Source organism: Tursiops truncatus, chromosome 8 (genome assembly GCF_011762595.2).
Source record: "Tursiops truncatus isolate mTurTru1 chromosome 8, mTurTru1.mat.Y, whole genome shotgun sequence".
In the NCBI taxonomy this organism is placed as follows: domain Eukaryota; kingdom Metazoa; phylum Chordata; class Mammalia; order Artiodactyla; family Delphinidae; genus Tursiops; species Tursiops truncatus.
In genome coordinates this window covers 62,748,382-62,775,343 of record NC_047041.1, presented here as the reverse complement: position 1 = coordinate 62,775,343, position 26,962 = coordinate 62,748,382, and the positions used below count along the sequence as shown (strand labels likewise).

Here is a 26,962-nt window from a genome sequence, read left to right as displayed (position 1 = left end):
TGGAGGCAGTAGGATGGTACAGGCGACAGGAGGAATAGTGCCTGCAGCTGGCCTGCTAACGGAGCAGACGGCAGGACCAGTGTTGCAGTAGGAGCGGACTCTGGGCTCTTGCCAGAAGAGGGGGCTTGGAAGAGGCCAAAGTTGCAATGGTGATCGAAGCTCTTCCCTCCTTTTCCTCCCAGAGTCATTTTCCTTGACTGACAAGGCCTAGGACCTATTATATATTTTTCTTTCATTTGTTCATTCATCATTATTTTCAACTCTTCTCTGAACAAGAATAAACAGAAATCCGTATTTCTCAGCAGTTTATCACAGAATTGAAACCCAGAAATGGAAAACATGAACCTCACAAAGTGAATCTGGGTTCCCAGTACAATTGGGCAACACTAGCTCACTTCCTCTCCTCTGACGCACAGTACATCCTCCCCATCCCAATACCCCGCACAGCTCCATTCCTCTGCGCCCTGTTTATGCTAATCCCTCTACCTAAGAAACCCTTCTATTGATACTTTATCCACTTGGCACACTCGTACTCATCTTTGCAGACCTAGATGAAGTGTCACCTCTCCTGGGAGCAGCAACATTCACCCCTCTCTCCACTGGATTAATTGCTTATCATTTTGTCCCCACAGTGGCCTATGCATGTCCTAAAAAAGCACTTATTGGGCTTCCCTGGTGGTGCAGCGGTTAAGAATCCGCCTGCCAATGCAGGGGACACAGGTTTGAGCCCTGGTCCGGGAAGATCCCACATGCCGTAGAGCAACTAAGCCCGTGCGCCACAACTACTGAGCCTGCGCTTTAGAGCCCGCAAGCCATAACTACTGAGCCCATGTGCCACAACTACTGAAGCCGGTGAGCCTAGAGCACGTGCTCTGCAACAAGAGAAGACACCACAATGAGAAGCCCGCGCACCGCAACGAAGAGGAGCCCCCGCTCGCCACAACTAGAGAAAGCCCACACGCGGCAATGAAGACCCAATGCAGCCAAAAATAAATAAATAAATAAAATAATTTTTTTTAAAGTTAAAACAAATGCACTTATTTTACTGTATATATAGTTAGATGTTTCTAATACCTCCATGTAACTGAGTGCAATGGAGAGGGTGGGGGATTACCTTGTTTGTATTTGTAGCTCAGTGCCTAGCACTAGTTAGTAATCCCCAGCACAGTGCAGGTCCTCAAAATACATGTTGATTGAAAAACTGAACCAAAGAATGTAATCGACAAAGTAAAACTGGGTGCAATTCTACTCTGTACTTCAGTCCATTCAATGTTGGAGCCAGGAGGGAATTTCCTGGCAGTCCAGGGGTTAGGACTCGGCATTTTTACCGCCATGGCCCGGGTTCAGTCCCTGGTGGGGGAACTAAGATCCCGCAAGCTTCGCTGTGTGGCCAAAAAAAAAAAAAAAAAAAAAGCTGGAGCCAGCAATCTGTTTGGGAACTAGGTCCTCTGCCTTCTCCAACTTCAATACTCCCTCCACCTCTCTGAATGAAGAGGCGTAAATACCATCCTTTCCCAAATTTATATGTCAAATACAAATTTAAGACTCCTCGCTGGTTTTTATCTCCAGGTTCTTCATTCAAAAACAGCATCTTTGTTGGGCTTCCCTGGTGGCACAGTGTTTGAGAGTCCGCCTGCCGATGCAGGGGACACGGGTTCGTGCCCCGGTACGGGAGGATCCCTCATGCCGCAGAGCGGCTGGGCCTGTGAGCCATGGCCGCTGGGTCTGCGCGTCCGGAGCCCGTGCTCCGCAGCGGGAGGGGCCACAGCAATGAGGGGCCCGCATACCGCAAAAAAAAAAAAAACAACAACAACAACATCTTTGGGACTTCCCTGGCGGTCCAGTGGTTAAGGCTCTGTGCTCCCAATGAAGGGGGCACGGGTTCAATACCTGGTCAGGTAACTAAGATCCCGCATGACGCACAGCACAACCAAAAAAAAAAAAAAAAAAAGCATCTTTGACCTCATAGCAATAGTGTATACAGACAGGAAAACAGACTGCACAGTCTAATTATTGTCTAAATCACCAGGCTGGGTAAGTCTCTTTAGCTGTTAATAAAACTGTGTGTTTTCTAATCCTGTTCAGGAGAGGTCAAGTCTATCAGCAGAATTCTTTCTGGAACTGCTGTGCATGGTGCTTCACACAAAAGAACCACTAGAAAATTGATGCTCTAACCACATGTAACGAGAAAAAATGAGGCAGGCCAGGGTGGGATACTGAGGAGTCTGCTGCCATCACACACGAGTCTTGACACAGCAGGAGCCTTAACAAAGGGATTTATCAGGAACCCTAGAATCTTTGGCATACACTTCTCAGTCATACAATGCCTAGAATATTTAATTCATGGCTGTCAGTTTAGAGAAATATGTTGCACCACTCAAGCTCTTTTAATTACAAGCAACAGAGACTCACCTCAGTATAGCTTAGGACAAAAAGGGGAATAAATACAGTAATGGAACCAAACTAAGATTGGCTTCAGGGACTGATAACACTGTCAGATCTTGCTCTCCTCATTTCTCAGTTCTGGTTCTGTGCTGGTTCATTCTCTCCTCCTGCAATAGGCTTTTTCCAAGCAGTGGAAAGTCTGGCTTTCCCATCTTTGCCAACATATTAATAGCAAATGGAGATACTTCAGGGTTCCAGGAGAAACTCCATTTGACCCAGCCCAGGTCACATAGGTGCCCCTGGATTCAAGGGAATAGTCTCATTACCAGAAATTTTAGGGCCTGCAGGTGTGATCACTGGACAAGTCTCTGCAAGCTGGCTGACTTGCCCAATTTGTACTGACTGCACATGCTAATAACTTCAAACATTTTTAAAGTGTATTTTTTCTGATTACAAAATAAAGGCTCATTGTTTAAAATATAGAAGGTTCATAAAGGAGAAAAGAGTGGGAAATACCCCACAATCTCACCGCTCAAATGACAGTCATTGTTAGGCCTCCATTCTTTTAATGCTTTAAAAAAAAAAATCCCTTATACAATTTTGCTTCCTGATTTTTTTTTCACTTTAACATTATAACTCAAACATTTCCCTAAGTCATAAAAATTCCTTGAAACTTTGCTTTAAATGGTTATATAGTATATACTCTATGTATTTCTCTCATTTAGAAGGAAAGAATGCAGTGGGGTAGGGCAGCATTCCTCGCACGTGTGTGCATCTGTGCACAGGCACTTTCAGTTCACGGGACTCGATAAGAGGCCTCAGACTGGATTCCCCTCCCCCACTTCCTGCATTCCCCCAAACACTTCCAAACTTGTCTCATCCACACTCATTCTTCCTCTGCTCCAGGCTCAAAGGACTTGCTATGAATTGGGCTAGTAGTACAGCCAAACACTTTGGTTTGAAAACTGAATCTTTGTACCTATATCATCTGGGAAATTTGTTTTACCACTCTAAATATCATGTGTATAATGGGGATTTTTGTGTAGAATTCTTATAAGGATTAATGACATTATGTATGGAAAACATTTAGCACATAATAGGTGATCAATAAATGATAGCACAAGACCCAAAGATTCCTCTCCAGCTGTATGGCCTTCTCCTCTCTTGCCCTGCTTTTTCAGCCATTTTTCTTAAAAATAATTTATACTTGCTGTCTCAACTTGCCCATCTCCCATTTACACCCAACTCACTGTAACCTGTCTTTTGTTCCCCCTCCATTGACACTGCTTGCCGAAGATCTAGTGAACTTCAGATGGATTCATGGAGCTTTGAGTCATTTCTTAATCTTTTCTGCATACAGTCACAGTTAACCAGTTTCTCCTTCAAACTTCTCTCTTGGTCTCGCCGATACCAGAGTCTTCCCAGTTTTCCTAATTTTCACACCGTTCCTTCCTGTTCTCCTTTGCTGACTCACTCTGCCCTTTAATTAGTGTTGCCCTCAACTTTCACGTGTCTGGAAAAAGCATGATTCTTTGCTATGAGATCTGAGTTGAAATTCCGGTTCTCCTACTTACCAAATTGAGTTCCTAAGTTACTGAACTCACCTGAGCCTCCCTATGCTAATCTGTGGAAAGGTAACTCCTCTCCTAGATAATCAACCTAAATGGAATCATTGTACACTGAACCTGCATTTCCCATTGGTGTAATGGATTGGTAGCCATAAACTGGAATTCCAGGCCTAGAAACTCATTTCATACCTCAAGAATGTCAAAACTCAAAACAAAGAATATGCTCTTCAAAATATTTATTAACCATATAAAACTAAACAATATGAATTATAATATAAATGTTTCTTTGAGGCATTTTTCTTCATGGGCTGGACTGGCTGAGGTTTCTTAGGCTCTTAGTTTAACGAAGTTTGGACAGAACATGTCATCTTTTCCTGGTAACTCTTCCTAGAGCATACACAGATATTTTTCCTTACTCCAGAGACCTTTGAACTGCATTGAAAATTAGGGTCATCTGCCACAAAGAAAAAAAAAGTTCAATGACGTTCAGATGAAAGCCTCTCAAAGTTTTTGAAAGTTAAATGTTGGGAGAGGGACAGTTTCAATGATGTCTTACTCTCGCATTTATATAAAAATCTACTTTGCTGAGCTTGAGAAATGTCTAACAGTACAACCAGGTTTTCAGGAGAAATGTCTAGATCCACTCACTCTGCAATGTCAATCAGTTTCAGTGATGCTTTTTACAGTTAAACCAATGCCTTCAAAATACTGAGGCAGTTTCCTCCAAATTCCTAGTTCCAAGCTTCAATTATGATTTTCACAGCATCCAAAACACTTCCAAAATTTCTTTTGATCCATCCTGTTTGTTGATTGCTTTAACTGGCCTTAAATAATTTCACAAATAAAAATACCAGAAGGACGCAACAACTTTGATCTGCTGGCTAAAGTCAGTGAGATGCTTTGTGGATATGAACTGGGGAGGAAGAAAAACTAATGTCAGGATGCTGCTGCTTAAGAATTAGGAGACAGCCTAAAGCATTACCCAAACCCAGCTGTTACCAATTTTTAAAATACCATTTCTTGCCCTCTGGAACAGAGTAAAAAAATCAAAGCTTAAGAATCGGCTCTTCAAAAGACATTAGTTCATTAATTAAAGGGGATTGCCTTGGATTCTTGGCAAGATAAAGGTAAGGCAACAGTTTCAATTTGTAGTCAACTGCAGTATGGGATTCCTCCTACTCAACTGCATAATCAATATTTTAAAATTTTCTTCCTCACTTAAGTTAGCTTTCCAAAAAAGTAATTTTATCAGTGTTAAATATCTGTCTCAAACAATAACAGGCCTCTGCATTTTAATTTTTCTGGGAAATTCTTCAATGCTTCCATATTAGCACTTGCAGCTGATTCTCCCAATTCTGACCTTATGCTAACAAGTTCTTATTCCATTATAAAAACAAACAAAACCTGTTCAATGTGCAGTGTGCCCATCTAATGAAATCCTATCACCTTGTTTCCATGCATAGACCTCCTAGTTCAGGCCCTCCTTACTTTTACACTGATTTAGTACAATGGCCTTGAAGCCAATCTAAGCCTAATTCCCACGATCCATTCTCTAACCTGCCACCAGCTTCCTCCCAAGGTGTAGGTACATAAATTGTCCTTTGAGCCATCCCTCCAACATAGCACTTACCACATTTTATTGTCGTTTTGTGTTTACATGAATCTCCTCTATTTTATCCCAGGTCCCTAGTGGACAAACACTATTTCTTGGTCTACCAGTTAGTACATAAAAGGCACTTAACCTAAGTACACTGTATTGAATATGAGCCCAATTCTCATGATCAGTTTTCAGAGAGCCTCAGAATTCCCTCTTTGAAAATCAGATTTTTTTCCCTACTCAATCTACTACTCTTAAACAATGTGAAAAACTTACTGCAAATCTTGATGAAAAACACCTAATTTTTTTCTTTGAAGCTAGTGCACTAGAAAAATGCACATTAACGACTTAGTGATGCTCACAAACACCAATTATTATATTTCTTATAGCTTTGTCCTCAGTGGCTGAAATGTATTACCTGCTCCAGCCTATGAAGCTTTTTCTGTCTTCCATACCTGTCAGCTTTTATATCTAATTTATCTGCACCAACTCCTCTAGTGCCTCTAAATTGTACTTTTTAACATGCCGTGGGCTTAAAAGCTAAAATAATCAAGCTTGTTAGAAATGTTTATAGCAGAAAGAAATAGACCCTAATCAAAAGAAATGATGTACCCATGATCAAAAAGCCCAAGGATCTTGCAATGTTCATTTTTACCTGCTAAAAGGCCTTCACTGCTTACTCTCTGGTTCTAATCTATGTCAGAAAAAGATGTCACATAGAATTAGCACTGTTAATCACTTAAACTTGCATTCTCAATTCTAAAATCCAGGCCAGTTTAGTGAGTTAAAACCCTCTCCACTTCAAAACTCTTCTGTGACTCAGTTCAAATTAAAAAGTTGAGTCCTATCCATTATATTCACTTAATAATCTAAAGCTATCTTAAACCACATTATATATTTCTAGCAGATCAAATGCATAATATGCAATGTGATGTAAAGATATTATTTATGACAAAAAACATTGAGGGTTAATGGGTAAATTTTTGTTAAATCTCAAAATGTAACTAATGTAGACTAAAGCTCATCATTAAATAATCAGTGTTTCATATTCTGTCAAAAATGTGCCCTCTGCTTTTAGTATTTCATATACATTACACTCTACATTTTAAAATGTAGTGATAATGGAGATAAACTAGTAGAAAACAGGCATCACAAAGATTTAGACAATTAAAGTAAGCTCAGAGTGACTTTTAATATGCCAATCAATGTTAATAAAACACAAGTCAAACAGACTAGTGCAAACATGTTTTAAACCAAAATAGAAAAACAAACAATAGACAGATTCTATTTTTTTGCAACATCTGTTAGCCAGTATTATTAGTCAAATGGCTAATCACACATAAAACATATTTTGTGATAAGCTTGGGTCAGAAGTCATTCTGGCATTTCAAATAGCTATGTACAGTATCACCAAGATTAGTTTATATACACAAATATTGAAGAGAAACCAGGCAGAACATTTAAAAAACAGACTAACAATATAATCAAGTACAAAACTTGGGTGAAGGGAGGAAACATTTTTTAAAAAGAGTCAGGGAAGGGCATTATCAGGGAAAAGTACAAAACCAGTAATATTATACTACATTAATACAGCATTCCAAAGGGGGGGGAGGTGCATTTCTCCAATGCACTAGCTTCAAAGTTCAAAGAAAAAAAAAAGGCAAATAGCTGCTTTTCATCAAGAGCAGCTATATATTTCACATAATTGTTTTAAAAAGAAAGCCTATTAACAACGATGATTGTTTAATGCTACAATTTTACAGCAAAGACACAACTAAAATAGCAGCAAATTCACAAGGCAGTACTTCCACAGAATCATCATTCCATGGTGCATGCAATGCCTACAAAGTGCTCCCAGTGGGATATACAAGTATAATTCACAATTTAAAAAAAAGAAATATAAGATTGACACACAGGTACATTGAAGGCTGAGGAGTACTGAGTCTCTTAGCATTTCCCTTTTCAAAGGGAGAATAGGTATGTAATAAAGCCCTTGAGTCCTTTTTTACAAGTCACTACAGAGACAGATACCTTTTATTACAATGCAACAGCTAACTATAAGCAGCACACCACCACAGTGGTTAACCCTGGAAAGGCTGGTGTAACATCCAACAGTGACTGACATCCTACAGAAGACAGACTGGTAAAACTAGACAAAAGCCTGATATAGCACTGGTCAAAATACAGCTTTCAACTGTAATTCACAAATAAAAGTCCTAAAACATATTTCAGTAAAACTACTGACACCGATTGAGAAAGTAATTGCAAACTGGATTCTAGCAGTGATTTCAACCTAGCTTCCTCTTGTCACAGTTTTTTTTGGGGGGTGGGAAATGAGTAGTTCAGTATATGGTAAGGCTGACAGAGCGGTTCATTTTCTTTCCAATAAGTCGAGATGTTCTATTACTCTGGGTGGTGGACCTTGTGGCCATCCGGTCAGTGAAGAGTGCTCTTTCCTCAGCCGCAGCTTTTGCCATCTGGGCTTTCTTGAGTTCTCTAAGAACGTAAAAATAGGAAACAAGACTTTTCACCTACTGTATTAATCCTAGGAAGGGAACCTAAGAGGCCAAATACAAACTACATTATCAGTTGGGAGATCTTTGCATGTTATCATTACTCATGCAACTGAGGAAAGAAAAAATACAGTATTGTGAAGATCTCTTTACATAATACAGACAAAAGGAAAATTCTACTTCCTCTTTATATGAACTATGATGGCTATCAAACTAATGGCAAAGGAACCTTTAAATATTTCAAGTCAGTTTTATTAGGTTAGAATCAAAACGGCAGCAATAAAGCAAATGAATTAGAATGATCATTCCAACCAGTTTTCAAAAATGTCAAAGGTCATTCAGAGCAAATATGAGAATCATCTACTAACCTAATCGACATTTATTTCATCCCTTCATATAAATAAGTAGAATAGAACGTTTCAAGGAAAATGTTAGTTTATGTTGAGAGTGTGGAGGGAAAAAACTGATACCTGCTCATTTTAGTTTTTGTGACAATTTGGGGCTTATCACCACTGCAAATATATGCAAGTTTAAAAAATTTTTAAGTCCATAATTTCAAACTTTAGAAACAACACAATTTATAGGTCAAATACCAATGTAAAGCAGAAATCCCCAATCTTTAACCGTATAACATGCCAAGCCACTATATTCCTCACTGATGGAAAGCCTAAATCATCTCTCATTAAAATTTGAGAATAAAAATGAGAAAGTAAAAACAAAACAAATAAAAACCCCATCACTTACTTCTGCAAAAGTGAATTTTTGAACTTTTCAGCATTCAGTTCTATTCGTAATTGTTCTGCACTCTTCCTAGAAGCAGACAGCAATACTGAATGCTTTACCAATGCCATTGCTGAAGGTCTTCTCTCTGGATCTGGATGAATCATAACCTTAAAAAGAGAAGTAAAATTAATGTAAAGGCATGCAATTAAATAAAATATTGAATCATGTCAATAAAGTGCCTCATATATAAAATGCTCACTTTTAGCAACTCTGTAAATTCTTGGGAAAGCACTTGTGGAATCCGAGGTAATCTACCCTGTCTGATTTCATGCCATTGGTCTCCATTTCTGGGAAGAGGCTCAGCACCAGCAGCACATACCACTGTGAGGGCAAGGGCAAAGATATCCGCCTTTGGTAGATGAGTATAGTTCTGTAAAATTAAAAAAAAAAAAAAAAAAGAAACTTAAGGGAATATAAAAATGGCCAAAATAAAGTAAGATTACACCTCAATGATGATTTGGGTGAGAAATAAAACGAAATTAAAATGTCCAATGCCACATTTAAGTTTAGGACCTATTCAGAGAACAAGCTAAATTTGGGGAGATTATTATTTTTTTAATGATAAAATAATATACACTCTGGGGTGGGAAAGTAAATACATTTCTAAAAGTATTTAGGCATTTCTAAAAGGCCTCTTCTTTATCACTAGCCCAGCTCAACTCTCAGAAGAAACTCCTATCCCCCTGGGGGCATTCATATGAAAATACAAAACATACATATATCAACAAGTCAGAAATACGCATATACGTATAAAACACAAATATACATATAAAAAGAACAATGTAATCATACACTTCTACTTGTTCTATTTTCATTCAAAACTCTTATCAAGAAATATTTTGCAACACTCTTTTTGAAATAGCAGTATTAACTATGTGCCATAATTTACTTAATCATTCCCTTACTGCTAAACACATATTTACATCATTCTCAATTTACTTGTATATGACTATCTCTGAATGAGAGACTCCTAGAAATGGAAATTTTGGGTCAAAGCGTACATGATTTTAAAATGTTGAAAGATACTAACATTTTTTTTTTTAAGATTTTTTTGATGTGGACAATTTTTAAAGTCTTTACTGAATTTGTTACAATATTGCTGCTGTTTTACGTTTTGCCACGAGGCATGTGGGATCTTAGCTCCTTGACAATGGATCGAACACACACCCCCTGCATTGGAAGGCGAAGTCTTAACCACTGGACTGCCAGGGAAGTCCCAATACTAACACTTTGATCCCCAAAAAGGCAATGCCATTTTAAAGTTCCACCAGTAGTGTATGGAAATTTCTCTTTTACTGCAACTCCACCACTGCTGAATATGATAAATCTTTGCCTTTACTGACTTTCGCTAGATTAAATACGTCCACAGTTAACAGTTTACACTTTCTATTTTGTATTACCTTTCTACAAGTTATTAGCATAAAATTTCAGTACATCTGCATTTATAGTTTTCTAGCAACTGGTTAAGTATTACAAAGCAAATGGCTTAAAGGAGAAAAACTACCTCCTGCAAAACTTCATTTGCAAGAAAACGGCTATCACCCTCTTCAACTTGTGGACTAGAGATTCTTGTTACATGCCCAAGGTCACCTAGAAGTATTGAAAAAATACAGTCAAGAATTAAAACAAACCAGCCTCTCCCTCTTTATTTTGAGGAAATAATCTGGTTATTTTTCTTTCTTACCTATTTTAAACATAACTTTGTTGGATACCCAGTCATCTTCATCTCCTTCTTCAGAGGCAGCATTTGGGATTGAAGTTCGAGATATGAAAATATTACCTGTCAAACAGTTATTTAGGTTAGCCATACTAACAGTTAACAGTTAAACCAAAGTTCACAAACAAGTCATATAACAGAATCAACCAGAAAGCTTTTAAATATATAGATTCTTATGTGTTCTACCCCAAACTCAGTGAGAATGAAAATCTCAGGGGACAAGAACTGGGACTATATTTTCTAGGAATATATTTTCTGGCCTAGCACTGGTCCTTGAACACTTGGAAACCATTGCATTAGACCCTTGTCACCTACACACTGATCTTCAGCAGTTTTAATTACTTAGAAATAATACAAAAGGCAATTAACATACTAATTTGTGATGCTGCCAAAGAACAAATTTTAATCTAATGCTACAAGGCTGGTGTGAAAAGAATAAGTCATGTAGCTATTGAGTTTGGCTGACCATACAGCATCTACATCCCAATGAGGTTCTGTGGTTCATTATTTCTGCTGTACACATTTTTTTTTTTTCTAATTCAGGTAAGCTCATGATTAACGTAAGTTTTAGTGGCAGATTTTATTTTAGTAGTTTTATCAATATAGTATATAAGTTATAAATGTTACATTCACTAGAGTCATCTTTCCAATTTTGCTTTATTTACAGGACAACTTATTTTATGGTGATATTTGTAAATTTAAAACTTCACAAACCCTAATATTTTCAACTTTTGTACTTGTAATATAAGAATCCACTATGTTTGTCTGACATTTAATACAAGCTATGAGTGAGTATGGGCAAACCTTACTGATCCACGTTAACTGCCATCAGTTCAAATATAGTTTTTCCTTTTGGAAAATAAACATTTTAGCAAGTTAATGTAAAAAAATTCTTCACATAATTCATATAACTAAGTTGTGCAAAATGATTTAAATTCCCGTGAATCACACATATTTCCATAGATTAAAAAAGAAAAAAAACACCACCTCATTAAATTCAACTTAAAAACACCTAGCCTACAATGTTTAACTTAAATACATCAACCTTTTAGTTATAACTTCTAATTTATAGGATAGAGAAAGGAATAAGCTAGGAAGCAACCAGTCAAACCCAGAAGAAAGGATATCTTGCAAGACAAGGTCTGTATTATTTTTATTATTTAAGTTGGGGAAGGGTAAAACCTAAAAAAGAAAAATGGATTTAACCTGGTGTAATGCATGGTCCTAAAATGGAAATGAGTTTGGACGAATCAACTGTTAAGGACTTTGGTCAACTAGGAAAAATTTTAATATGATCTGGCTACTAGATGAGATAAAAATTTACTGAAATGGAAAGGTAGAGACAGTTGTCTTAAAAAAAAAAGTTATGGGGCTTCCCTGTTGGCGCAGTGGTTGAGAGTCCGCCTGCCGATGCAGGGGACACGGATTCGTGCCCCGGTCCGGGAGGATCCCACACGCCGCGGAGCGGCTGGGCCCGTGAGCCATGGCCGCTGAGCCTGCGCGTCCGGAGCCTGTGCTCCGCAACGGGAGAGGCCACAACAGTGAGAGGCCCGCGTACCGCCAAGAAAAAAAAAAAGTTATAAAACAGTATGTACATTATGATGTTATTTTTGATTAAATGAGAGGAATTTGCACTAAAATGTTAGTGTAGGATTCACCTGCATACTTTTTTTTTTTTTTTTTTTTTTGCAGTACGCGGGCCTCTCTCTGTTGTGGCCTCTCCCGTTGCGGAGCACAGGCTCCGGACGCGCAGGCTCAGCGGCCATGGCTCACGGGCCCAGCCGCTCCGTGGCGTGTGGGATCCTCCCGGACCGGGGCACGAATCCGTGTCCCCTGCATCGGCAGGCGGACTCTCAACCACTGCGCCACCAGGAAAGCCCTGCATACTTTTTTTAATGCAAGACAATCTAAACGCATGTACCATTTTGTTTTCTGAATAAAACAGTAACATTTTGATGGCATTTTACAGGCTAGAAATACCACCATGTTTGTACAGCACATAAGTTTTCAAAGCATCTTCACAGCTCAGTTTATTCTAATAACCCTGTTAGTAGCACTGACATTATAACTGTAGTTCCAAAGGTTAATAGAAGAATGGGGATTTAATTTTTCTTTTTGTCCAGCTTGTCTATATTTTAAAATATTCTACAATGTACTAATTACTACTTCTGTAATACAATTTTGTTTCAGTTTAACATAAAATTATGTAGGCCTACACCTTGATTCGTACCACTGCATCTTCAGTTTGAAACCTCATAAGCCTTTGAAAGAATACTATGAGGTTGTTCTGAGCCATAGTATGGTCGATCTACTAGAGCCATTTATATATAAAAATCAATTTTTAGCTGAAAATGATCTAATGGTAAAGAGAAAAAAAATAAAACCACTATGTTCCTAAACTCTCCAGTGCTTATTTATCTGCAACATTTTAAATACATTTATAATCACAATAGATCTATCATTTTGTTTTCTGGGTCATACAGTGACAATTTTATTATTTCTTTTACAGACTAGAAATACCTCCAGGTTTGTAGCACCTATGTTTTCAAATTTATCATTTTATTCTAATAACCATGTTAGTGGCACCAGCATTAATTTAAAATTATGGGTCTATAGCCTAGTACAAGAGACGGGCTTTAAACACAGGTTCTTTTAGTCTCCCCAAAGTCCCACTCCGAGACTACATGGTTCCCATAAGATGCAGCACATTTTTAACTTTTAGTAAAAGTGAGTTTGTTATTTCAAATTTGGGATAACAAGGGAAGAGGTGATGGGAAATAAAACAATACTAATAAGTGGGTCAAAAATCTTTTAAAACTAACAATGAAAAAACAAAGTAAGATGTTTATGTTCCCATATTATTTTAATGAAGTCATTTATTCTCTATAACCCTAAAGAACACAGGTCAGAGGATCTATAATACTTACTAGGTTTTATATCCATGTGAACCAAAGACATTGAATGAATATACCTCAAGCCCCGGCCAACTTGCAAAAGGAGATCCTTCAACTCTGCTTCTGCAAAGTAACTCATGCTTCTGTAGTTTTCACTTATGGCATCAGCTAAACTTCCACCTAACAAACACAAGAAAAATTAGAATCTTCTTCTTCCTGAAATATTATTTTTCTTCCATCTTTACTGTATGATCACACACAACCAAGAAAGTGACATTTTATATAGGACCTATTCTCTTTAACCTGTTTGTGAAATCCAAATTTTATTTATTCTTTCAGTAGGTAATACACTCACATGGGTACAAAGTACAATGTAAAGTCTCTGTCTTATGAATACACACTTCAGCAATGCACCTGGTTCTCTTTCCCAGAGTAAATCAATGTTATCAGTTTCTTACGTATTCTTTTCAACTCCTTTTTACACAAGCGAAAACATATTTTCATTATCTTGAAGATCATTCTCTACCAATATACAAAACTACCCCTTTCTTTCTTGTGTCTACAGAGTTCCACTGTATAATTGAATGGTAATACACTAACCAATCCCCTAATTGATGGACATTTAGAAATAATTTCCAAGCCTTTAATACTACATACTGTGGTCGCGGGAATAACTTCGTACATTGGTCATTTCACACATATTTAGTATATCTCCTACAAACAAACTGCTGGGTCAAAGGGTATGTACAATGTAATATACACATGCACAGTGTGTGTGGGAAACAGTGTTTTATTACATATAGAATAAATTTCTGTAGCTGAGAGGGCCATTTCTGTTTATCTGGCAAAAGAGCTTAGAGTTAGTATTCACACCATCAGTGCCAAGATCTGATTACCTCTGAAAGCTCACATAAAATAACAGTACACTCAGTTTCTGATTTCAAAATGGCTAATACTTAAATTCTGCTAGCATAAGCTTATGTAAATCTGGGGATTTGGAAGATAAATCTGGGGCAATAACACACACACATAGAGTGCCCCTTAGAGAAGGCTGTACCAATTCATACTCCCATGTTTAATGTGTGAGAATACCTGTTTTCCCACACACTTAACAACAGAGTCTAAAAATTTTGTAAGTAAAAAACAGTATCTTAGTATCGTTTTAATTTATACTACCCTTACTATGAATAAGAACATAACCTACTTTTATAGAATCAGTCAAACCAATTAGCTAATTTGTTTATACTTTAAAAAACTTTAAGTTTATACTTAAAACCTTTGTTTATATTCTGTCTCAGAGGAAACAAGGAGTTATTGTAATAAATAAATAAATAAATAAACCACTTCCATTTAAAGCTTAGTTGGGAATAATAAAATCAGAATCAAGGTAATAAAATCCAGGTCAATGATATACTACTCAGAAAAGGAGGTCCTATAATTTGAACAAGACCGAATAACAAAACGTCAAATGTGTTTAAAATAAATAAATAAATCACACACCTGGAGAGCTTAGGATTAAGTATGTTTTCTGAACTTAACTTGAACAAATCTTGAACTGCAGGAAGAAGAGGGGTCTAGGAGGGAGCAGGTCAAGAAGCCTGTCAGACAGGTGAGCTTGGAGTCCTAGATCAAGTTTACCAAGAAATAACATGGCTGCTTTTTAGTGGGTCTAGCAACTACAGCTAGGCCAGTTCTTCTATCTTGTTGATGAAAGGGCAAGAGGTGAGAAAAGCAAACCATTGATCTGATATTTCAGGTTCTCCTCCCCTATCTATCAACATTTTTCTACACCTGTTTATCAAGAGTAGAAATTCAGTCTATCACCAAACCAAGAAAAAAGGCTCAAAATGCAAACGATGTTTGAGACAATAAGGAAATTCAGTTAAGATAAAGGATATCAGTTAATCAACACAACAAATGAATGATAACAGAATCCTTCCCTGTGAAACTGTAGAAAAGGATCTAAAGACCAGGCCTATTAGGACATTCAAGGGTTTATGTGGAGAGAATGGTGGAAAAGGGAAACAAAAGAAGAGCTCACAAATGTATCTAGATAGCCTCACTGTCTTTCATCTAAGCAAAATAAACAACCATACAAAGAGGCAGTCTTATTTTACAGAGGTCTATTTGTTTTCTAAAGATCCATATTCCTTAAGTGTTTTACAATGCTCCAAAATAATAAACTATTTCAAAAGATTATTTTATAATCTAACTTTATTACAGGACAAGGTCTCTGTAATCTGAGAGGGTTAGCAAGATGGCTCATTCCCTCCCAACTCCCAGGCCCAAGAGTTTTCTCAAAATCATCTGAATGACACAACCATGTATCTGGACTGTGGCTGAAATACTTAAGAGAGCCAGGCACATCCAACAAGGTGAGAGGCAGATAGAAACTAAAAGGAGACGGCATCTAGCAAATATGGAGGGGAGAAGGTATTATGGTAAAGTTGTACTATTATTAAATGCAGTTACTAAAAAATGGAGGTTAAGAAACACAAGGCCATGGGCGATAGCTTCAAAAATGTTTTGATGGTATGAAGAGAAACATTTCAACAGATGTGTGAAACAAAATAGCAGCAATGCTGTACACTGAGCACTTATTCTTTCAAGGGTGGAGATTAAAATGACAACTCAATGAGAAGTCAGGTAAGACAAATGAGTCTTTTACTGCTGTTTTGTTTTCAAATACAGAAACCCTGAATCTACTACCTATAACACTTATTTATTCACAAGCTATGAAATGGCTGGTCTTAAGAAAAAATGAGAATCAACAAAAATAATCTTTGCTACTCGACTGTTCATTAAATTCTAAATTCTCTAATATTCACTGAAGATATACAGAAATAAAAATCCATCATATATAAAGATTTAAGTATTTAATAACAGCTGTCTGTAAGAATCAGAAGTGAGGCCGGGACTCTGGTAAAGCTTTAATAAAAAAGGAAGGACACACGTTGATTGCTGAAGGACCTGATGAAATTCAAAGCTATACAAAGGTCCAAAGTTAAACCTCTATAAATGCTTGTTTTAGTGGGGGAAGGAGGGAGGGAGGCACAACTAGGGAACTAAAAGAGCATAACTCTTACTTTACAGAAACATCTCAGTGGATTCTAGTGGTAAACTAGGTTGGATAGATGGAAGGGGGAGCAAGATTCAACAAATGGCTAAATTTGTATCAATGGAGAGTCACTGTCATTTTATGAGTAACCAATATCAGTTTTAGCAGCACATAAAATGAAATGGAAAGGGAAGGCTAGATGCAGGGAGCCTGGATTATTAACTACTATATCCCCCCCACACACTATGTTAAGTGCTAGGGATACCAAAATATATATGGCAAGGCTGCTGTCCTCTCAAGAAAATCAGTTTAATTTGAGTAACAGGCATACATATAATATGCACGCAAGAACAAGGTTTTCAATACTAACTTCTACGTAAGAATTACTTGCACTTGAAATTCATGTTGAAATTCAAAGATCAGGCTTCTGATCTTTGAATTTACAAGAGATAAAAGATATATAGAATTAGAGCAAGACTTTAGATAAAAAGAAGTATCTCCTTGGTGTTCATTTTCTTGAGCTTATGAGTTTACAAGGGAACCATTATATTACTCACCGTTACAATATTCATTCTGTATAAGCATATGGTCATCTTCTGCCCATGCAGAGAAATATCGAACTACATGAGAATGTTGTCCAAGCACTGCATGAGCATATACTTCTCTCAAAGCGTTCTGCCTAGAAGTTTGAGATTAAGAGAATGGTAAATCATTTTTATTCAAGCCTGAACTGAGTTAATTTATCTGAAAGTTCATAAAAGAATCTTGACTTCTGGATCTATCATTATGCTGAAGGACAACTTGCTTGAAAGAGAGGGAGTTAAAACTCTGTACCAGATTTTTCCATAGACTTCCATTAAAGAATGTTAGAAAGAAGGAAGCTTGCTGGCCCTAGAATTCAGAAAAGATGAAACTCCACTTCACTATGAATTCATGGATGCCACTAGAAATAAGAAATTTAAGTTAGGCTCCAAGATCAGACCCCTTATATTATTCTTCCAAGTCCAGTAAGAACTAATGGCACAAAATGGAATGGATCTGATTAAATCATTACAACTTCTCAAACGTTAGAGAATTAAATTCAATGATTGACCACCTAAAACCTTAACATTTGTAACATCATACTGAACAAAAGAGAAGACAAAATCTTTAATACATACTCATCAACAGAGCCAGCCAATGGCTTTTTTGATCGCTTTATGGCATAAATGCATCCATCCAGCCTCTTCACACATTTAAACACAGAACCAAATTCTCCAGAGCCAATCTTCTCTAGCTCATGAAATTCTGTTGTATACCGTGACTTCATGTTGCTTTCAGTAATTGTAATTCTCTGTAATAAAAAGTGTATCCATATATATATATATATATAAAATACAAAGGTATGAAAATGACTTTTTCACTATGGTGATAGCACTATGTGTGAAATTTTTAAATTATATCTTATGTTTTGCAGGTGCTCTGTGGGAATTGTTCCATTTGTAGACGCATTTTTGATGAACTTGTGAGGAGTGACAAATTCCGCATCCTCCTATTCCACCATCTTGACTCCTCCCTAAAAATTATGTTTTAACATGCATATATGGTAGCTTGCATATGTGGCTTATTTAACATGTATATGTGGTAGCTTGTTAAGACGTAGAAAATCAAATTTCAAAAACAATAAAATCAAAATCTATTTACTTTAGCAGGTCTTGTTTCATCGTCAAACTCATAATCACTGGCTTCCATGTCTTCACCACAGGAACTGAAAAATATTATTTTTTCCATCAACATATCTGACAGATACATCAACTAGAGATCCAAAACTTTGTCTGACAGGTATATAACAAAATGAAAATTTAATGAATGAAAACAGAAAAGAAAGCATTTAATTTTGTAATGACAAGATACAGCTCAACTGATGGAAATGTTCTTGCTTAGATACACCAACACCACCACACATATAAAAATTAAAGCCTTTGGAAATCAACCTTCTCTGCCTGTCTCATTTTGACACCAGCAGATTTCCTACTATCTAGGCTCTTTATTCCTTCCTTTCCCATACCACTCTTTTCCACAGGTGATTACTGAGAACTGCTAATAATGGAGAAAATTCTCAGTGCATAAACTTCCATGTCATTCAGTTGAAACGAAACTTTAATAAGTATACCAACCCAGTCTTGGGTGGTTGGGGAACCACACTGTTGAATAATAAATAACTTACTCATTCCAGTATGTTCTCTTTCTTCTACGACACTGTCCTGAGGAATGAAGTAACACAGAATCTGGAGTAAAAGGATTAATATTCACTTGAGGAGTCTGTCGTATGTCAAATTCCCTTTTTCCTGACTTTTCTGTATCCATGAATAGAGAACCACCTCGGAGTTTAACAGAACTGGAATCGATTCCTCGAGCTTTGGAGAGCAAACTCTAGGAGGGGGAAAAAAATGTTTAGGATCCAAGTGCTATAGCTGGCCTTCTCAACCGAACTTTCAACAAGGCTCTCACGAGGCTGAATGTGTAGGTCAAAGCAACACACAAGCCTTTGTTATCTTTCAAGCAAAATAAACAGTGGTTAACTTAGGAGCCTGAAGCTGGATACTAACCACCTTTTCTGAAAAGGCCAAGTAAAATAAGGTCTCTAACCCTAAAAAGAATATAAATGCAGACTAAAATTAAGTTCATTCTAGAGGATAAAAGTTAACAAAACCTTTCAATCCATCTAAAAGTGGAAAGCAGTCAGGGAGCCCCATAAAAGCTCCCCTCCCCCATCCAAGTAGGGCTTTGAAAGCCTCCTCCGTAGGACTCCTCCCCTCACTTCCAGAGGGATCTTGCCCTGGGCAAGTCGGCTAGCAAACAGTAGAGCACAAAAGCACACATCTTCCTGAGGTTTATGACTAGTAACGGTACTGAAACTGACTCACTTAAAAAGGTGCATTTCCTGCACTAATCTTATAAATGCGGCACCTGTCTTAATTTCGGGAAGTGTCCGTTTTAAAATCTTGTGTTACTTCTAAAGTTCTAGAAGTGGTCATCTGCTTACTCACTAGCCATTCAGCAAACAGGTGCTGAACAGCTACTTCTTTAAGATACCTTATTAACGGTATATGAAAGCCTGAGGATCCAGGCAACAACACCAATGCTGGTTTTTAACAGTTGGACGTTCCTAATCCTGACACTTAGGCTGACCAAACTTGGGAACTGCAAACCCAAGGGTGTAAACAAACGCTTACCCAATAAATATTCTGTCCGGAAAGAGGCTTAAACGCTACCCCTTAGTTATTTACGAATCTTTTTAAGACTGTAAATGCTTGAAGGCCAGCCTTTTCTCCCAAGTCGAAGCGCAGTCTCCCTCCGTACCTCAAACTTTCCCCCATAAGGCCACCTGATACGAAACGATAAGCGCATGAATTTTTTTTTTTAACCGAACTCCTGCGTGCGCCGCCCAAATTACAGGACAGAACACTGCGTTTAAAAGCCACCTGATGGCTGCGGCGCTCGGGAGTGTCAGGTGGTCGGGCCAGGACCACTCGAGCATCATTCCAAACCACGTTATCGGTGCCACACTCCCCGCTGCCACGCTCGGGGAGGCCCCGACTCGGCGGGCGTTAAATCGTCAGCCACCTGGACTGCGCCGATCAGCCCCCTTGAAAGATGAAGTTCCAGACGAGGCCCATTGTTCAGTTACATAATCTTAACGGACAACTTCTGGGCAGGGCCCAAAAGAGGGACTGCCAACTTTTTTGTTGCGGCGCAGAAGAGCGAGCGCGGGTGCGGCCCGGCGGTTATGTAACCGAACCCGGGCAGCGCCGCGCTCGGCTCCCGGCGCCACTGCCTTTTTAAAAGGCTAGGCCGGCGCGGGCTCGGGGCGCCCCAGCAGCTGCGTCCTCTCACCTTGGGGGTGTGCGGCGTGTCGAAGAGCCGCAGCTTGCGGAAGGTCTTGTGGGGCGGGGTGCCCGGGTGGTCGGGCAGCGGCGAGCAGGGGCCCTCGCCAGCCCCGCGCGCTCCGCAGCCCCGCGGGGACGCATCCCCCGGGCCGCCGCAGCGCACAGGCGAGAACGAGCTGCCCAGAAAGTAAGCGGCTGCAGGCGACTTGACCGGCGACGAGGAGCCGAAGCCCTCTTCCTCCCACGAGTCGCCCTCGGCCCCGCCGCCCGCCGCGTCCGCGCCTGGGCAGGCGCCCCGCAGCAGCATGTCCTCCTCCAGCTCTCCGGGGCTGCCGGGGGCCGGGCCGGGTGAGCGGCGGCGCTCGGGCCCGGGCTCTGTGGGGCTCCGCGCGGGCGGTAGCGGCGAGTCAGGCTCCTGAAAGGCCGAGTCCTCCCCGGTGCTGTGGCCACTGCCTTCCTCCTCCTCTTCCTCCTCCTCCTCCTCACAGTCGCTGCTGGGCGAGAAGATCAGCTTCTGGCGCAAGGTGCACGAGGCCCCGGCGCGGAGGGGCGGCGGCGGCTGCTGCCGGCTCAGGAAGCTCATCGCGCCCACGGGGCCGGGGCGGAGGACCGGAGAACCTGGGCCCGCGGAGTCCAGGGCACGGCCGGCCCAGGGGGCGGGTCCGCCACGTGCGACTGGGCGCGCCTGGTGGCCGCGGCGGCGGGCCTGCGCGGCGGCTCCGGGACTCTCGGGGCGGCGGCCGGCGGGGGCGGCAGCGGCGGCGGCGGCGCGGACTCTTCTGCAGAGGCGGGGGGGCCCGGGCGCCGAGGCTGGGGTCTCCGCAGGTCCAGCAGCAAGTTCGGGCTCCGCGGCTTCCCGCGACCGTTAACCACGTGAGTGCCCAGTCCACCAATCCCCGCCCAGCCCGGGGTTTGAAAAAAAAGGAGGGCGCGACTCAGCCCGCGGGGGAGGGATCAACTACGCGATTTTGGCGCGAACCTGCTGGCTCCGCCCCCCACGCCCCCGCCCCGCCCCCCCGCTCCGCGCGGATCCAGACCTGGGCGGGCGCAGTGCTCCGATCCTATGAGCGAGCTGGATGGCTGGGAGCTGGGTCCGCCGCCGCCCGGACGGGGCCGGGCCGGGGAACAGAGGCAGCCCTCTGGGAGGAGCGAAGGGTGCGGACTGGACTAGGCCGAGCCGAGCGCCGGCCTGGACACGACTTCCTCGCCGCCCCTCCGGCTCCCCGGAGTCAGGAGCGGGACTTGCGACGGCGTAGCCCTCGGGATCCCTGCGGGTCGCGGGGAGAGGGGGACCGCCGTGGCCCTTGGGCGCTGCCCAGGGAGACCGACATCCTGTCCCGCATCCCTTTGGTGCCGGGCCCTGGGGCTCAGTGGGCGTGGCTGTGGGGAGTCTGGTTGCAGGGTCGAGGTCTGAATCGGGAATGGTGCCTCCGGCCTCTGGACCCTTGCGACCGTGTGCAAATGGGTTAGGCCGATACCGAAGTCAGCCGGAAGACGGACGCTCGAGTTCTCGAGGCGAGGTCACTGGATGCGGGGCGACCTCTGAGCCTCAGTTTTCCCCCAGAGAGTCTGTTAGGGGCCGGTGTGTCCGCCGCGAGGGGAGCGCTCGCAGGCCATAGTCCCCTCTGCCGTCCCCGCTCTCCACCGCCCGCCCCCACTTGCCCACAGTAAATAAAGCAGCACCACACTGGGCCCTAAGCACAAAACGAAGTGCCCACCACGCGGCCACGGTGTTTATATTTGTTTGCCAGCACGTGGGCAAGTGTTGGCAAAACAGATTGGCTCAGCTCGCTGCAAGTTTCAAAGCAACTTAAGAAAAAATTTCTCTAGTACTACGTCAAATTGTGATTTAATCCGTCTCTTACTGTCGCACATAGAAGCTTCTGACAATTTTTCAGTTGTGAGTAACCCCGTAATGAATATTGTTCCTTCTCGTGTTGTTTTTCCTCTGTGTTTTGTTTTTTATTCTTTAGGATACATTCACAGAAGTGAGAATTACTGACTCAAAGTATATATAAACTGTCAAACTGCCTTCCAGAAAAAAAAATTTACGTTCTCACAAGCGGTGGATTAGAGTACACCGTTGGTGAATTCTGGACATCAGTGGGTACTTAATGTTTGTAGATGTAGTTTTGTTTTGATTCATATCACTGGACAGTCTTCATGGGCTTAATGGCCATTTGCATTTATCTCTCTTGTCTGTTTTTCTTATTGTGGCACTTTATGGATATTAACACCCGACCATATATGTTGTTCTAACACTTTTCAAAGGTTAAACTCAAGGTGGTTTTTAACAATGGAAACACATGGGAAATTCCCTGAGATCACATAACTGAAGAAGCAGTGAAGGGTAAACAGTCGTCTTCTCCAAATATTTGCTAACTGATGTATAAATGTGTCTTTTTTGTGTGTTAGTCCAAACTTAATTTTAAGCTCTCAGAAGACTGGAACTTAACCCTTTTGTATATATCAGAGAGAGGTGTTCTCTGATAATCCGTGGCCAAAGCCAAGGAGTGGTTTTTAGCACCTTCCCTCCAACACTTCTCTCCTAGTGAGAAATATAAATTCTTTGATACGGATAGTTAACATTTTCTCAATTTCATGTGAAGTGTAAATAAAAATAACTTTAGAAAACTTCTACTCTTTATTGATCTGTAACATGAGTTGTATGTAAAAATAGTGTGCTTCCTAGGTAAACAGAAACTTTAAAGCTGAGTAAACACCTCTCCAGAGCGAGGTTTTTGCCCCTAAGCCTCTCCCATATAGGAATCCTATATCCTCTATCGTTTCGCACGCAAGCTCACGCCGCCCCCCCCCCCGACTCTTTCACAACACGCTGCTTTATTTCCTTTACAGGCTTATATCTATTTCAAAGTGTGTTGATTGTTTATTCCTATTCCCTTCTAGAAAATGAGGTCCTTGAGTATAGGGACATTTTCCATTTGTTTATTGCAGTATTCTGATGTGAGTTAGGTGCTCAATATCTTCTGAGTGAATAATAGAGCCCTTACTTAAATATTTGTTGATTGGTTTATTTTTCTCTCTATGTTATTAATTCAAATGGTATAGAAGTGTCCGACTTACCCCTGCAACCCCCAGCCCAAGTCCCCTTCCTGGAGGTAAACAATCTTCTAACATTTTTTGGGTTTTGTCACCTCTTAACTTTTCCACCTCTCTGCTTCCCTGAACTAGGAGGTTCTTGAAATTGGCTGGGGCAAAGGGGCCTGGTTCCGGATGGGAAGGGAAGAGTTCTTGGTTCACACCCAGGTCCTCACACACAATAGGAAAGGTAAATTCCCAACAAATGTATAAAATTACTGGGGGAAAGAAGGAATTTTTTTTTAAGTATTGTTAAAAGCAGTAATCAGAGCAAGAACCATTTGACTTTCACCACTTCCATGTAAAATAGATATTCCCGGCTCCAGACTTTCCACTGCACCCGGCATGGACTATGTAACACTCTTTGTTTACATGTCTGGCTTCTCTCCCACCCAGCGCTGAGATCGAGTTTTATTAGTCTTTAGAGCTCCAGCAACAAGCAATGTGCCTTGGCCCCAAAGAAGGTTCTTAATAAATGTTTCTGAAATAATTAAAATGTAGTGTTCTTTAAAACAAAAGTGCCAAAATGAGTAAGAAACCCAGGCCCTGCCTCCTCCAGCTGAGAACAGGCACAGTGTTATGGTTTAACTGCAGCAATGTCCTAACTGAAATTCTAAATGATTCTTCCGATTTTTAAAATTTCATGCTCCTCAGAGTACAGCACTCACTGTACGGGTCACGCCTACCTGCCCCAGGGCATATCTAATTCAAATTTCCTGTTCTTTCCCTACCCTGTGTTGTTTCTAACTGTAATGTTGCTAGGCAACTTTTGCAGAATCCACAGGCTTGTGGTAATGTTGTAATAACTGAGTGAAAATTTTGCCTCTGGGTATTGGGAGAACAAACTTAACCTGTTTATCTCCTTTAGACTGATGATTTAACGAGTAAAAGGCTTTTTCATGCCACTGTTGTCAGCCTATTCACCTTCCTTAGCAGCAAAATAAGCAAGATTCCTGCCCTGAAAATTTATAATTGAGAGTCCTAAATCACCTTCTCAAATACTTGTTTTTAAATAAATTTATTTATTTTATTTATTTTTGGCTGCGTTGGGTATTTGTTGCTGCATGTGGGCTTTCTCTAGTTGTAGGGAACGGGGGCTACTCTTCATTGCGGTGGGTGTGCTTCTCATTGCGGTGGCTTCTCTTGTTGCGGAGCACAGGCTCTAGGTGCGCAGGCTTTCAGTAGCTGTGGCACGAGGGCTCAGTAGTTGTGGCACATGGGGTTAGTTGCTCCACGGCATGTGGGATCTTCCCAGACCAGGGATCAAACCCGTGTCCCCCGGCAGGCAATTCTTAACCACTGTGCCACCAGGGAAGTCCTCAAATACTTATAATATATGCAGCACATAAATATATGTGCATATTCTCATTAACATAAGCCATGAACTTTTGAATGAAAAGTCCTTCAGAACTAGGACCTAATTTTTAACAGTGATGTAAAGTCTCTAGGAACGTTTGTTAAGACTAGCCAGATTTTACCCAAAGCTGAATCATTTCCAGATTATGTTTTTGATTCTGGAGAAATAATAACTTTTTCTAAAGAAGAGCCTACTCTGATAGATATCTAATTTTTTTAAAAAGCCATGTTGGTCAAATCTGTTTTTCACTTAAAAACCAAATAATATACTAAAAAAGTTAGACTGTCTTTCTTCATCTTGCTTAATATCTTTACCTATCTCCTTCTGCTGGTTCTCTCAGCAAACCTCATCTCACTTCAACCCAGCTCTGTTACGAACTGCTGGTTGGCCCCAGGAATCCAGTTCTCAGGCTAGAATGTGGTAACTCCTACCACTGCTCCTGTTTGACTTCTCACGTATAGATTAGATTTCTCTCCTTTGTCACTTGCCTTAATACCCTCTGATGGATGACACTGTTTGACCATTTCACCACATGTTCATCAGCTTACTCTGATACAGAATAATCAAATCCAGTTCCTCCTTAGTTGTTCAATGGATTAAATGTGAGACTAGCATTGTCCCTTACGAATAGTGTTCAATAAATGTTATGTGTGCTTTTACTTATAACAGTGTTATTCGAGAATATTCATACTTGTTAATGGCTTTATACTCAGTAAATGCAACATGTGATTCCTGGTGTCACCAAAATAAGTTTGCTTAACGTGGATCAACAGTTAAAGGCTGTGTACAACCAGCAAGGATAATCAAATCAGAACAGAGATAGTATTGATAAGAACTTGAGAAGTATAGCTAGAGAAGAGTGACCAGTTGAAAGCTTGTATTTTAATGAAATGAGCATAATTTATTTTCATGCCTAATGACTCTTTAAGGATTACTAACATACTATTTTCATTTATCCTTCTGACATTTATATAAGATCAAGGGAAGATTCCATTACATGCAATTATATAGATTATGTATAAAAACTTTGAGGATCTAAGATTCTCATTCAGTTTTGTTTTGTTTTTTTTTTTTTTTTTTGCTGTACGCGGGCTTCTCACTGTTGTTGCCTCTCCCGTTACAGAGCACAGGCTCCGGACGCGCAGGCTCAGCCGCTCCGCGGCATGTGGGATCTTCCCGGACCAGGGCACGAACCAGCGTCCCCTGCATCGGCAGGCAGACTCTCAACCACTGTGCCACCGGGGAAGCCCTCTCATTCAGTTTTTTCTTGAGGGCTTCAACGCTGAGAGACCGTGCCGGGGTGCTTGACAGTTGCGTCTGTACATACACAAAACCTTGGCTATAACCAGTTTTGTTAGTGAAAGAAGCCTTCAGGCCTGCCCCCAGTTATCTCAGCCTTTACACAGGCCCCCCTAATCTTCAACGACTTGATAGTCCACTGCAATCAGTAAGGCCTGTGGCAAGAATACTACTTTAAGACTTTTCCCAAGAGAAAATACTGACCACTGGCCATATTATTTCTAGATAAGAGAGGAGTTCTCAACCCACATTTAAAATTACAGCTCTGTGAGGCAGTTAGCCAAAACATCATGCTTCCTATTTGCTATTTTAGAACTTCTTTTTACTGGAATGGAACGAAGTAGCCCCATTTTCTCCAATATTTCTTGCAAAGGGCTGCTTTTCTCTCTATTCTTCATGAGTTTCAATAACTGAAAAGGTCACTTCACAGAAGTGTTATAAACAGGAGGAATCAGTAAGTGAGTGCCCAACAGAATGCCGGTGCTAAATACACAATCGGGTAATTGATTAATTGCCTCTCCTCCTGGGTTAGTGACATACACAGGAAATGACCCGGATGACCACGAGTTGTCTGCTGGCCACACTGTGATTATCTAAACCAGCTTTGTTCAGATTACTGCCGCACAAAAGATGTGATGACTCCTCTCCAGTGAGACAAGGGGCCCAGTCTCAGTAGGAGAGGGAAAGGAGATAAGGCAGACATCCCATGCTGGTCTTTTGTGAAGCAACAGGAGTGTGTTTGGGTATTGCTATGTTTTGATGACTCAGTGGTGAGTCAGTTTTAAAGTTCGGTAAAAGGCCTTGTTCAGCTCAGACAGGATTG

The 26,962-nt window shown here is 40.7% G+C and overlaps 1 protein-coding gene across 2 annotated transcripts; it reads right to left on the bottom strand.

Annotated features, from left to right (window-relative positions):
- Positions 1 to 6,723: 6,723 nt before the first annotated feature.
- Positions 6,724 to 21,235, bottom strand: WEE1 (WEE1 G2 checkpoint kinase). Of its 2 annotated transcripts, none has more exons than XM_019948462.3 (11): positions 20,392 to 21,235; positions 18,722 to 18,927; positions 18,199 to 18,262; positions 17,676 to 17,848; positions 17,073 to 17,194; positions 13,491 to 13,637; positions 10,531 to 10,626; positions 10,351 to 10,436; positions 9,046 to 9,216; positions 8,808 to 8,953; positions 6,724 to 8,046 (listed from the first exon to the last, which is right to left on the bottom strand). In XM_019948462.3, the coding sequence occupies exons 1-11, from the start codon at positions 20,965 to 20,967 to the stop codon at positions 7,893 to 7,895; spliced, it is 1,941 nt and encodes a 646-aa protein (XP_019804021.1). In that variant the 5' UTR covers positions 20,968 to 21,235; the 3' UTR covers positions 6,724 to 7,892. The 2 variants fall into 2 exon arrangements, with proteins under 2 accessions (XP_019804021.1, XP_019804022.1); XM_019948463.3 differs by lacking the exon at positions 20,392 to 21,235 and adding an exon at positions 19,731 to 20,294.
- Between the last annotated feature and the right edge of the window lie 5,727 nt (positions 21,236 to 26,962).

Excerpts from the sequence above, each read along its gene's own strand:
- WEE1 (XM_019948462.3), bottom strand. The coding sequence starts at position 20,967 with ATGAGCTTCCTGAGCCGGCAGCAGCCGCCGCCGCCCCTCCGCGCCGGG. Across the intron at positions 13,638-17,072 it reads ACAGAATGAATATTGTAACG|GTGGAAGTTTAGCTGATGCC; the intron begins GTGAGTAATATA and ends TGTGTTTGTTAG. Across the intron at positions 8,047-8,807 it reads AAAAATTCACTTTTGCAGAA|AGAACTCAAGAAAGCCCAGA; the intron begins GTAAGTGATGGG and ends TTACGTTCTTAG.